This window comes from Gymnoscopelus microlampas (assembly GCF_963454915.1).
Source record: "Gymnoscopelus microlampas genome assembly, chromosome: 10".
NCBI lineage: Eukaryota > Metazoa > Chordata > Actinopteri > Myctophiformes > Myctophidae > Gymnoscopelus > Gymnoscopelus microlampas.
Window position 1 is genome coordinate 30,766,058 of NC_139947.1, and position 14,501 is coordinate 30,780,558.

Consider the following 14,501-nt stretch of genomic DNA (forward strand, 5'->3'; position numbering starts at 1 on the left):
TATGGACATAAGGAAAGAAATAGACATCACACTTCATACCTTAAAAGGACATTTCTCCAGAGCAAGGAGGAAACACTATTGTAAACCCATGACAGGTGACATGGGCCTGTCACCTGTTCTCTGAGAATGAGAGTTAACCAGAATTAGCCTAAATATAATTAGAATTTGTCAGGCTGCCATAACAGTCCCTCCTTTGACTATATCTCATAGTCACTTAGACAGTATGACATTCTAAATATTTTCAAAATTCTTCACCACCCTTCACTTATCTGACCACAAGTCTAGGCGAAAACCTTATTATCTTAATATCTTTTGTATTGATTTTAAAGGAAATTCCTAAACGGCCCTCGTTGCTTTTTTACAACTTTTGTCTCTTTTTTGAGCGACCACCAATGGCCTGTAGTCAGTGGAAGGGAAAAGCATGTCAGTCATCACAAAGAAAATAAAACACTCCACATCTAACTTAAAATCAACCCACATCTACAAAATACACACACACAAAACAAAAAAAACATTTCCATCCAGCCCTTCTTCCCCACAGCTTAAATAATATCGTTATTGTTGAATGGTGGCACCCACTGTGGTCCTGGCCGCACCACCACCTCAGGGGATGGTCCAAAGATTTTTGCCATTACTGCTTTAATGCAAGCAGAGATGCACAAAAACACCAAAAATAGCACAATTATGGTAGTGACAATCAAGACCAGAGTACGTGTCAACGTGTTCCCAATTCCCCCAAACCAATTTAACACCCATGTTACACAGTCTTTATACCCCACATTGTACCAATGATACTATCCTAAATAGTCATATAAGGTATGTACTAATTATAAGAGAGACAAATACACAGTTAAGGATGCTCTCCTAAATGGTCATAGAAGGTCTGGACTAAAGATAAGAGAGACGCAAACATAGTTACACAAATACACATAGCTGACACAGTGAATGTAGCATGGGAGATCCAGATCAGCTGTTAGATTGACAGCTGTAGTTGAGAAAAGTGGTTGACTCGACTAAAGAACCCTGCTGTGTGCCTACTATTCTAGGGCCAAAAGATAGATAGATACATAGAGGACTTTGAACAGGTTGGCATTCTAAAATAGCCATTACATTCCAGATTTTTTTGTTTTTGTACATGAATAATCATATTCATGTACAACCGACAGGAGATTTTTAGAATGACAAAGCTATATATTTTCTCAACCATTTACTGTATGATCAATCAGACAAAAATCTCAGGAGACAGCAGGACGTGCGACTTATAACTGATGCATAATTGCCTGACACAGAAGGCATCACTGACTCTGCCGTTAACCTAATAATAATATCCAAAGTAGATCTACTTGTTTAGGTTTGAGAGTTTTGAGAGCTTCTCGCTCAATTTTGTATACAATTTAGTATAATGTAAAATCTATCTCTGTTTGTACCTTAAATCTCTGTTTCTCAAGGCTGAGGGCATTTACCAATTCTATGCACTATTTAAGTACAGTTGTTTACCATTTCTCATAAATGGAAGGACTCCCACCTCGGACTCTCCGTCTACACGGACTATGTACAGTTCCTGTACAGTTTTTTTCCAGATTCTCTCTGAATGGACTCACACCATAATTGATTTTCACCCTTCCAGACGTTGATATGCCAGAGATTAGGCAGTACGAAGAAATATTTTACATATTAGTTATCGAATATAATTTTCCAGTCTTCATGGCTCTTTCCTCCATCTTCACTTGACGTACGGGTCCATTTGGTTATGTCTCTGACAGCGAGCTCTGACAGCAAGCTCCACTCGGCTAGTGGTTCTCAAATCCAGCATGTTTTTCTGTAGCTAGTCCTCCTGCAGTGGCAAAGTCTCTTGATGTTTGACCAGGTGTCGGTTTCGTCACCTCCGCTGTTACATGGTGTCATTGTTGATGTTGTTGGTGCTGCTGCAGCTCTGCTACTTCCCTCTGCGGCTTGAAGCTGTTCCCTTGATGTCATCACAGAATATATTTATCTGCGAGGCTCCAATCGTGTAGTTTGTTGAAGAAGCTGCAATGAGAAGCGTGAATCCAGGTATCCCTCTCAGCTACTTTCACCGCGGTCGGAGTGATGAGAAGAACTTGGTAAGGCCCCGTCCACCGAGGTTGATACCAGTACTGTCGTCTCAGGTCCTTCACCACGATCCAATCGCCAGGTTCCAAGCTGTGCAACTGTCCTGCTTTTGGGTCTGGAAGCGCTGCTTTGAAAAAATCTTCTTCCCAAAAAATCCTTCACCCTTAAGTTCTTTTGATCCAGTATCCATAATCATAATTATGTTTATGATGATGAAATATGAATCCTGCCGACAACGCCAACTGTTATGGAAAAATTGATAACTTATGCCAAGTATCGGATTCCCACAAAAAGCAGAAGTTCGAGAAGTGTTGAGACACAATCACCATTTATTCAGAAGATCCCCGTCTGCCCCACACACCAAAGTATGTAGACCAGCCCTTTCCTAACAGTTTGCTACCTCTTTTATACAAGTCAAGAGGGAAAAATAGACTCAAATGAAGTGGTCACACATGCTCTAATATGGACATAAGGAAAGAAATAGACATCACACTTCATACCTTAAAAGGACATTTCTCCAGAGCAAGGAGGAAACACTATTGTAAACCCATGACAGGTGACATGGGCCTGTCACCTGTTCTCTGAGAATGAGAGTTAACCAGAATTAGCCTAAATATAATTAGAATTTGTCAGGCTGCCATAACAGTGTGTGTGTGTGTGTGTGTGTGTGTAGGCAGAGAGAGATATCAGCTGCAACCCACGAAATCTGAGGGAGACAAGACATTGATCTTAGTTATTCTGAAATGAGCATACACAAATGGAGTTACACTTATATTTCAGTAGCACAAACGTGACACAAAGCTCAGCCAATCCGTGAAGCCGATGGATTGGGCTGGGCCTAAACACACCCCCGCCAAACACACAGAGATTCGGTGTATCCTCCACAGACAGACCGTGTCCCTTTTATGCCCATGTATGGATATGCCTGAAGTCATCAGGATATGCCCATATCTGGACAACCAGATCTCCATATTATGCCTATACTGTATATGGGCATAGTGGTCAATCCGACCGACTTGTCGCTGGGCACCACACTCCCTCGGCTCCTCTGTGATAGGCTCGCCGGGTTTGACCGAGTCAGGCGGGCGGTTCTCAGGATGCGATGGAAGGTTCCTTCACACATTTGCTTTTAGCTCCGCTGTATAGCTCCGAGATGAGGTTCCTCGTTTGTCGGTGCCGTTTGAGCAAAAATTATCCGCACATTTTCCACTTTACATGTTTCTTACCCCTTTCTGCACATCGTATCCAAAAAGTAAAGGTTTTCTGAAATGCTCTCAGATGTTTGAAATTTTAACGTACAATAAAATCTATCCAACGAGTTGAAAAAAGCGTTTAAATCGCTTCTCTCCTCAGCCGGTTCCATAATATTATGCATTAGAAGATGCAATTCAACATTTGAACAGTAGGGGAATCAGTAATGTTATCTCTACGGGCGCAACAACTCGTTGGATAGATTTTATTGTACGTTAACATTTCAAACATCTGAGAGCACTTCAGAAAACCTTTACTTTTTGGATACGATGTGCAGAAAGGGGTAAGAAACATGTAAAGTGGAAAATGTGCCGAAATCTTTCGCTCAAACGGCACTGGGCCACGTAGGACCTCATCTCGGAGCTACATAGCGGAGGGAGAGGTTCTAAATGGGGCTAATTTGCTTTGTCAGTACTGTGATGTCGGGCATATAAACCTTGACATCCGGCATGTTATTGCTTTACCCCTCTGTACAGTCACAAGCAAACTGTCCATTTCTGTCTACAGTATGGTGAGTTAACGGTACTGTACTGTATATTATTTATTATTATTATTTTTGCAATAAAAAAATTATTAAGGTATATAGCCTTGCTTGTCACTTTTAAATGTACTGTCCCCACCCCATTTTCCAGATGGATTCTGATTGGTACATTGCCACTCTTTGTGACTGAGGAATGGTGGATGACTAAGTCACTAAGTTACCCTTCACAACCACTGGGTGCCACTATGAGCCAAACCCATTGCTCTCTCCCTAGAGACAAACCAATTGAAAAAGATTGAAGCGTCAGTCAGAACAACCTTCCCCATTACTTGTCACGCTGAACCAGCTGCCATTAGCAGGGCAATGAATCACAGTGGATTGGGTAAACACTAGCCCCCATTAATGATTTTCCTCCAGTTTCCACAAATTCAATTGAAACCTTTTTGACACGGAACTTAATTTGTTGCAGAAACACTACAACTGTAATTAATTGAATATGATCAGGTTAAACAGTCCAGTGAGAGCATGTCGGCTCAGAGATTATGTGTGTGTGTGTGTATGTGTGTGTGTGCGCGTGCGCGAGAGTGCGCGTGCGTGCATTTGTAACTAATGTGTATGCACACAACACATACACATCTAGTAAGTTATTATGTGTACCGGTATATACTATATAGACACAGACAGTAACATTTTCATTCATTTATCCATTTGTAACCTAGAGTGTACAAATTACATACATTGGTACAGAGTTAAATGAACACTGAGGGTTTTACTGTTGAGCCTTGGCGTCAAGGACATGGTGCTTTGTGAGCACGCTGCAGCATGAAAAGGCCCTAAACGAGAGGCTGGCTGCACTTTGATGTTACACAGCCGTCCAACGCGTTCATTTGAGCTCTGTATTGACTGGGAGTCCCTGAGCAGTAGTAATTAGTCAACGCGAGAACTGCTAATTAAAAATCATCACAGAGCACCAGCGATACTTTGAAAATTAATTAAACATAACTTCGATGGGAAATGGCACAGGTTTAAATGGGAGTTGGGTCAACTTTATAAACATCACTCCGATTAATGGTCCAACTACCTTGGTCGAACTGGCCTTTTCTTTCCTCATTTCGCTTTGGGGCCCTGGAGACCCCTGAGGTTTACTCTCCTTCATAGGCAGAAAGTGAAACTATTGCACGAGTACCGGCTCGAGTACCCAAGGCATCGCAACATAAACTGCAATTGCAAAGCCATTACACAATTACTGTCACAATTACAGTCCTCAGAACCCAATGGCTGACGGAGTTGGAGGTGAGCATAGGATTTAACAATGAGACAGCAGTGCACAACACTGAAACACAGAGAGAGAAAGAAGAGAGAGAGAGAGAGAGAGAGAGAGAGAGAGAGAGAGAGAGAGAGAGAGAGAGAGAGAGAGAGAGAGAGGGTAAGAAAGAGAGAACAAGCGAAGGAAAGAGAGAAAGAAAACCCTAAACCTAAAGGACAGCAGGATATCAATATAGAAAGAAAGAAAGAAAGAAAACTGCCAACTGGAGAGAGAATAGACTGAAAGGTGCTGTTCTCCTCTCCAGTCTCCATTTTGTATTCATGAGCACCCGAAAATCTGCATGTAATTTAGCAGCAAACCGTCTGAACCGAGGCAGGAGTGACAGTTTCTCAGAAACATTCCCTATGTAAACGGGTACTATCTCAAGTGGCAGAGAGCAAAAAGGGGGATGAGGCATTTCTATTCAGCTACTGCATCACAGAAGCCTCATCCTTTTTCATTTCCACAGCAGAAGCCTCACGCTCACTGCCTCTCTGAAACACGGGTCTCATTCTTATGGGAAAACACTTTTATCGGAGCATCTGGTGGCGATGTTCACAATATGTCAGCCTTGTGAAATTGGGGGAAATGAAATGGACAACACCTCACCTCAAATCAGTTGACAGCATGGAGTCATTAATGCAGCTAATGAGCTAACTGCAAGAACACGTGCAAATGCTGGTAATGTTTCAAATGAGAAGGTACGTCAAATCAACAATCTGTACCGCCAACAACTAATGAGTCCACTAATGAGTCCTTTTGTGGGGGCAAGCCTAAACTTGTCAAATACCTTATAAGTAAGAGGAAAAAATGATCTAACTTTGAGAACGGTCACTTTAAGAGCAGCAGTGTCCAGGAGTTACCATGGTTTTAATACTAACAACTCCGGGAACTTGATGGGGCCACAATTTCCCCTCCCCTGGACTTCTTTCAAAACAAACCCACACACTGTAATCATCACCACTTATGCAGCATGTGCAGCATATGCACATTGTGGAGAGAGTGTGAATTCAACTGGTACAGTAAAGCAACACAAACAAGCAAATGAGACAAAATGGGAAAACAGATGTTGTTTCCAGTTTCTGCTTGGAAACGACTGAAAGCATATACTGGGGAGAGGGCCAGAATTGCTGGTGGCACCTGCCCATATGCAGAGGACTGGAAGATGCTAACAATGCTAAAAGCCTTAACGTCCTCAGACTGTGGGCTTGCTAGTGCCACAGTGTCATGGTACTAAGCTAGAGGTTGCCAGGCATGCTTAAGCACAACAATCTGAATTTTTGCAGCTCTATAAGCCTGAAAGTGTTGAACATTTGGGAGTTTTGTCTCCCGAGCTCACACCAAATCCAATTCCTATCAATGTATCATTGAAATGATAATAAAGTAGTGAATCTTGAATCTTCTATACAGTAATCAAACTCTGAAAGTGTATTTGAATTAACTCTCAATGTTAAATGAATGGTCAGGATTTACAACAACAACAGCCAAACCAATGTGATGTCAATATTAGATCAACTCATCCTCTCTTCAAGAATCACACACTCACTCAATGAAAACAAATTGACAATTAGAATATGACAACAGGCAATTTCCTGCTATCTTCCCACACAGACTGGCTGTAATTGTGGGCCATATCCGCCCTGCTTAACATTTGTGGACCTAGTAAGCCAAGCAACGTTTCTCCACCATACAGACTTTCATTAGTGAATGTCTGCTGTTAAGGCCTGCAGGGGTCCCTGGGCTTTGGCCCTCATCAGTAAGCCTGAGTCATCATCAGAATTACAAGCATAGGCTGAAAAAAACAGGTGATCACTTTTTTCTGAGTGATCAGTATATTATTCTTCACCTATTCCATTTTTGTCTCCGCCAGGCCGAAGGCATGGTGGAGAGTATGTTTTCACTTTTTCCGTCGGTGTATGTGTCCATCTGTGAACACCTTGGATTGGTCAAGCTTCACGTGACATCACAATATGTAATATAAATAGGTAAGACGGAATTAATCAGGAACAGTTTTACCACCTCGCCTGGCGGAGACCTGTGCTCCGAGGAGCACATTTTTGTCTCCGCCAGGAGACATTGTTTTCACTTTCCACATGTCAAGCTAACATTGGTCAAGCCTCACGTGACACGTGACAATACGGTGAAATAGTGTGATCTGATTGGCTAGTGACGTATAGCGGCCTATAAATACATGTGTCACTTTGAAAGAGTCTTAGCCTCTTTCAAAGTGAGGTAAGACAGGAATAATCACGAAATGGCTGAGAAATGGCGGATACTGTAACAATTGGATAGGACACTTACACAGACAGGACAGATAGGACACTTACACAGACAGGACGGATAGGACACTTACATAGACAGGACGGATAGGACACTTATACAGACAGGACGGATAGGACACAACACAAGTCTGCTGGCGGAGACTTGTGCTCCGAGGAGCACTTTTTCTAGTCTAGTTTTGTATTCACTTCTTACTAGTGAGTGTCTACTGAAATATCACAGCAATTAAGACACCTAACAGCCTGCAATGTGTTGGTCTGATACTGAAATTGTTAAGGTTTTTTTGTGCGTGTTTTGCCTCATTTTGTGAGAAATAATCCTTTCAAAAGGGTGATTCACCGCAATGCTGATGTCACCTCACCAATGATGACATTGTGATGCTATGCAATTCTGCATGGCACACCGCCAGATGACTTTACCCTGTAAACACCTCAACAATGAACAATACTATGGAGATTTGATCACATTTTAATTACGATGGTGATGTAGAATGGTGAAAAAAACAAACACATTTTTGAATTATATCCTCCTATTGCAGTCAATGCAAATAGAGACTCTTTAACATCAATTAATCAGACTTAGAGTAAAAATAAAAAAGTTTGACAAATAATTAAAGCCGTGGCAATCAGAAGGTCCCCGGTTTGATCTTTGGCTCATCCAGGCTTGTGTTGCCAAGTTTAGTCGCCCGAGCAAGACACTTAACCTCCAACTGCTCCCCCACTGCCCTCACTCTGAGCAAGTCACTGCTGGGTCAATGCAAAGAAGTAATTTCCCCTCTGGGATCACTACAAATCCGTTGCCCCATGTGGCCAGTAGCCTAACAAGAACACTACAATCCCAGCTTTAATTCACATAATATGAAGCCATCTGTGTTTTTTTTCACTTGGCAAGTAGCTCAACAAGTTCATGCCTTGCCCTTGGTGTCTAAGGTTGTGAGTTTGAATAAACATGCCAATTGTGCGGTGTTAATTACTGTACAGACACATGACTTCAGGGTTTGATGAACATTTTGATCCAGATAGTTCTGCTGATCGACCCCTCCTGTATTTCTCACTTCCTCTTGCTATTTTCCCTCCTTGTTTTTTCTCCTCAAAATGCCCCGGCCCTGTCCTATATTGCTGCACAGCCGTTATAATTTGTCTTAAAGCCGAGATTTTACTTACATTTTACTTTAGTTTTTTCCACAAAAGCTTAGCCCTCCCCTGAGACACAGAGTAGAAAGAAATGTTGCCGTCTTCTAAAGCGTATTAGTGAGGTCCATTTATATGAAGGTATGGGTAAGGGGTGAAGTGGTCCTTTAATCGTTCATTTAGTGTGTAAAACGTGGGTCCATTTGTTTCCCCACTGAGTACAGTGTCTCACCTTGCAGGGCCTCCTTGGCGCGGTCCAGCTCCTGTTCCTTGTGGGCCAGCTGCACGCGGAGCTCGGTGGCAGAGAGCACGTCAGCCGAGCATCCTCCCTGGGTCTCCTCCAGGTCCTTACTCAACATGTCCTTCATCTGCCTCAGCAGGTGCACCTCCTCCTGGAGTTGGGCCACCTCCTCGCGCAACAGGACTGCAAAGCAGCAGGGAGGACAGGAGAAAGAAACATTATAAAAACAGTTAAACTTGATAGATTTATCTCAAAAGGGCAGCCTCTAAAATGAACATTTCTGAAGAAATAAAGCATCCTTAATGTAGCCTAAATACCCTCCAAGCATTGAAAATAATAATATGATAATAATAATAATAATATGGTCCCCACTCCTTTGGAGTATTTTTTGCACATGAAATTTGAACTCTGCATTTACCCATCCTAAATATTAGGAGCAGTGGGTGCTATTAATACAGCACCCGGGGAGCAGTTAGGGGTCACTTGTCTTGCGCAGGGATACTTCAACACAGACTGGGGCCAGGGGGTGAACAGGGGACCTTCTGTCTCCCACACGGCCTCTCTACCCCTTCAGCTATGGCCACCACAAGACGACTACATACTGTAGTAAAATATGATTTTGCCTCGTCATTAGAGCAATGTGCCCGTCAAAAAAGGGAGGTAATAAAAAGACACAGAGGTTGATAAGATATCTGATAATCATTTGAGTTGATAATAACCCCAAAGGTTGACAGTAGCTGACTAATCAGTGTTAGCAAAAGTGGCACCACAAGGAACTGTCTCAACAAGAACGACCTGGCCCAGCCCCCCTTAATGCACAGGCTTTCAGGGCTGCAGCCGGGGGCACCAGCTTTTCTTTTGGGCCAAACGAAAAAAAAGAAAAAAAAAACTATTGCAAGTAACGACACTGAAGTACTGTCCGGGGGCTGCTGTAATAGCGCTAAATCTGTGCCAAAATATGGCAGCAGCACCCCTCACTGCGCTGATGATGAAGCGAAGATTTTCGGCATACAAATTATGAAAAAAATGTACCTGGTTTTGATCTGACACTTTTAAAAGCATTACTGGTGAGAGAGGACCACAAATCTAAAAGCAAGACAGACGGACATAGAAAGAGTTTTTACATAGCACTCAATACTAATAACACTTCAAAACCCAGCCTAGTTCAAAGCATGGGCAGCAACAGCAAGGGAGAATGGCACTTCTCTTCTAAAAAGCCTTAAGCAAAGTATCACGCTTCCATTTTTCAAGTCAAACCCCAGACAACCAATATATAATGTCAGCCAAAAGAGAGGAGACATGTTTTACTTCTTTCACACTGTAGGCATTGCAGCAGTTGACGTATATGGAGAGTAATACATAGAATAAGTCGAGTCATTCTGCTCAATTCGAGATATCCTCAGGGCACCAGGGAGAAAGCTGGGCTAAGGCATTCAGCAGCCCTCTAAGATGCCACCACCATGGAGTGCCAAGCATAAATCAAACCTCCTCGTATCCCACCGCCAATATTGCTGTCACAGAAATTGAAAACATCCAAGAATGCATGAGAACTGGAGCCCGAGTACGCCTGACAAAATATTTGGAGGGAGAGTGGGTCAATCAGCTTCAGGTTGTGATTGAATTATGGATTTTTTTCCCAATGGATTAAAAACAATTATTGCCTGTAACTTAGGCTAAAACTAATTCAGTTTGCCATGTAAATGGTCAGCATTTATTATGTTTTCCCTTTTACTCTCAATTTAGTAGGGATGTCCGATATTATCGGCCTCCCGATATTATCAGCCGATATTAGCATAAAAATTGATATCGGGAAAATATCGGTATCGTTTTTTTTTTGCTTTATAAATAAGTTACAGGAGTTCTTACTGTATATGGTGTGTGTGATATGAAATTTGAGCTTACCCTAATCACAATAATCCCTGCATATATCGGTATCGGTTGATATCGGTATCGGTAATTAAGAGTTGGACAATATCGGTATATCGGTTATCGGTAAAAAAGCCAATATCGGACAACCCTACAATTTAGTCATTCTGTCGCTGCTCACCTCATGGTATAGGCCACACTCTAACAAGCACTTGGAATTGTTAAGGCATTATATTTGGTTTGACTGGGTTCCACAGATAAATACTGTGAAAATAGCCAAACTACAAGCTCCTAGCGCCTCGCAGTGTGAGGTCTTGATCGTCCATTTTAACAATGTTTGCCTCTTTCTTTAGTGATATTTGACGATTTGGCCAAAAATGGGGTTAAAAAGTCTGAAAGGTCATTAAATTGTCTATTTAGAAATGCGCAGATACCCTGTATACACTTAATAATAATAATAATTCACACTTATAGCGCTTTTCATGGTACCCAAAGTCGCTTAACAAAACAAATCAAAACTAGAAAAAGTGCTCCTCGGAGCACAGGTCTCCGCCAGGTCAGGTAGGCTATTGTGGCCTCCTGGTGGCGCTATAATAGGCCAACGTGAAAAGGTTGCCATTTCTTCTTAGGCCTTGCACGACAATCGGACACTGACTGCATTCATGATTTGAGGCATTTTGTTAAAAACATGTTTAGCTAAATTAGACCTGTTGGTGGCGCTATAACAGGCCAATGTTAAAAGGGTGGCATTTGTTCCTCAACTTAGTGTGAATGTGCGTGCAAAGTTTGAGCACAATTGGACGGTGCGTTCATGATTTGCGGAATTTTGTTCAAAACAAGCCAATAATGCAAACTTTAGATGTCAATCGTGATCACATGACTATAGAGATCATGTGTACCGATTTGCGTGAAATTTGGATAAAATTGGAAGGAGTAGTATAAAATAATGTGTTTTACATAAGTCGGCCTCCTGGTGGCGCTATAAAAGGCAGATGTGAAAAATGCAGGGCAAAGGTTTTTCCTTGACCTCTAGGGAGTGTGCATACAAAGTTTTACACAAATCGGTGCAATTATAGGTAAAAACACGAACCGGCCTGTTATAGCGCCACCATGAGGCTGATTTGAAAATTTTCAAATGGTAGTTTTTCCTCGGCCTAATGGGAATGAGCGTGCAAAATTTCACGGAAATTGCATGCTGTGTTCATGATTTGAGGCATGTTGTTCAAAACGGAGCACTCCTGCAAACTTTGGAAGATATTTTTAGCCAATCAGGATGGAATATGAGAAATCTGAAAGACCCGTTTCGTTTAATGACTACAGAGATACTGTGTACCGAGTTGCGTGATTTTTGGACAAAATCTGTAGGAGTGCTGTCAAAAAATATGTTTTGCACAAATCAGCCTCCTGGTGGCGCTATAAAAGGCCCATGAGAAAAAATTGGGGCAAAGGTTCTGAATTGGCATCCAGGGAGTGTGTGTGCACAGTTTCGCTGCGATCAAGACAACGGTGCCGGAGATTAGCTGGTCACAGACGGACGGACACACACACACACACACACGGACGGACGGACGGGGTGGAAAACATACTCTCTCGCCATGCCTTTCGGCCTGGCGGAGACAATAAATAATCTATACTGTATGTTGGTTTGTTTACTGTATTGAGTGAGAAAACAATGTTGCACATTAAGCTAATCCTCTGGTGACCCCCCCAAAATATTTTTTTAAAAACTGTGAACCACTGGTGTAGGCGAGCATGTGTCACCTCTGATACAAGTGACACGTTACCTGACCAGCCTGTAGGAGTCAGTGTGCAGCAACTAGCCTGGCTTCCCTCCCACGAACATGGCAAACCGTTTTCATCGGAATGCCAAGCCGTATGCACCACGGTGGTGGGTAGGACCCCATTACCCCTCTGCCAGTGCCACCCCAGCGCCCAAATTCTCTGCATTTATATAGTACAACATACAGTGTAATAATGTCCCTATGAGGAAAATGAACATAAACTTTGTAAAGTGGATTTTCCTACTTTTCTTTGGATTGAAAGTTAAGAAACATACTAAAACACAAAAGAATGAGTAAAGTGTTGTGATTTAGGCAGTAACTTCAGATAAATGTTAAGCCATTATTACTGTCCATTTTTCCTAACTACAAGAGGTCATTTTTAACCTATGGACAATATAGAAAAATCGTCACTCTTTTGTTGAAAATGTTTTACGAATGTACATCGCAGCAAGTTGTTTGCAATGCGACAGTCATTCCTTTCCTGCTCAATTACACAGACAACAAACTGAACAATGCCAGTCACATCCCAACACATTGATGACATGTTAATGATGCTGCTGTCACTCATTCTCAGGTTATTTGTTGATTGATTGTCAACATAGATTTCACATGGGTCCAAAATGTCTCTAGTTACAGCTTCTTACAGTGATAATCACCTCATACCCTCTCTAAAACCCAATAAGTGACACTTCTTGTCTAAGAAGTCTGGCATCCCTATTTTGGGCATGTCATTATACAGTAGGTGACATTTTCACTCACTCACACATGCTGGCATGTACGCACACGCATGCACACGCACGCACGCACGCGCGCACACACACACACACACACACACACACACACACACACACACACACACACACACACACACACACACACACACACACACACACACACACACACACACACACACACACACACACACACACACACACACACACACACACACACACACACACACACACACACACACACACACACACAAACAAGTGAAAATAGCAGATCAGTTATTTCCGCTACTGTTGAAAAAGGGCTTAAGTGGTTAACATAAAAAACACTGCAACAAGGAGACCTGCCATACACAGTGCTGTCCCGATTCCTTTCAGCATGATGAAGGTCCGACCCGGCCACTCTGGAGCTAAAATAAACCTTTAAGTTCATTGCTTTTGCTGCCCACTTTCTGTGGCCTTATGGTTCTTAATTTGTGCTAGCTAGCTAAATCTAAGTGCTTGTGGATAAAAGTCGACGGCTAAATGACAAAAATGGAATGTAAAAAACAGGTTATTAGGAGCAGGGTCGAAAGAAACCGGTGGCGAGGAGAGTGTCATTACACAGAGGTGTACTTAATGGACCTGCAGTAATAGGACCACATTTTACAGAACAACTCAAGCTGCTACAACAAAGAGCCGCCCTGTTCTAGTAAAATAAGAGCCTGTGAGATACTGTTCATTGGCGTTAAGAGATTCTGTAAGGTCATGCACTTGATTCAATTACTAATTCATTATGGTTGTGTTTATTGATTGTGCAATGGGCAGCACTCTAAGACGACAAAAAAACTAGGAACAAGGATGCTGAGCAGAGATAAAGGGTTTTATACCCAACACACAAACACACAACGTCTTGCTGAGCACAACAACACACAAACACACAACCCAACACACAACGTCTTGCTGAGATAATCATAAAGGTGCATAGCACAGGCAAACTTACACCTGTGAATTTGATCAATGTAGATGAGAAAAGTTTCAATGAATAAATAACAATCAGTGATCTCAATATTCCCAGAAATGTCAGGGCATACTTTGTGGTAAGTAGCTCAAAAGTTTCATTTTTTTTTATAGGCACAGTTTATCCAATTAAGGGTCTACAATTTAGGCAAATTATCAAAAGGCTTATTGCAGTAATGTGATGAAGTGCGGATTAAGGATCTGGGTAGCAAGGCTACGTGCCTGCAGTAGCGTTTTTGCAACTCAATTTACAAAGTGTGTGTGGCCTTGTGAGAGACATACTGTGGCCTTGTTGCACTTTTTTAATGTAGTATTAATTTAGTTAATGGACCATTAAATCTGCATTG

General features: G+C 42.1%; 1 protein-coding gene across 6 annotated transcripts in view; it reads right to left on the reverse strand.

Moving 5' to 3' along the window:
• kazna (kazrin, periplakin interacting protein a) overlaps positions 1–14,501 on the reverse strand; it is a 217,804-nt gene that overhangs the window by 32,283 nt on the left and 171,020 nt on the right. For all 6 annotated transcript variants that reach the window (XM_084069571.1, XM_084069568.1, XM_084069569.1 and 3 more), the window contains one exon: positions 8,772–8,963. In XM_084069571.1, the coding sequence (XP_083925697.1) occupies positions 8,772–8,963 (192 nt within the window). The remainder of the gene's footprint in view (positions 1–8,771; positions 8,964–14,501) is intronic.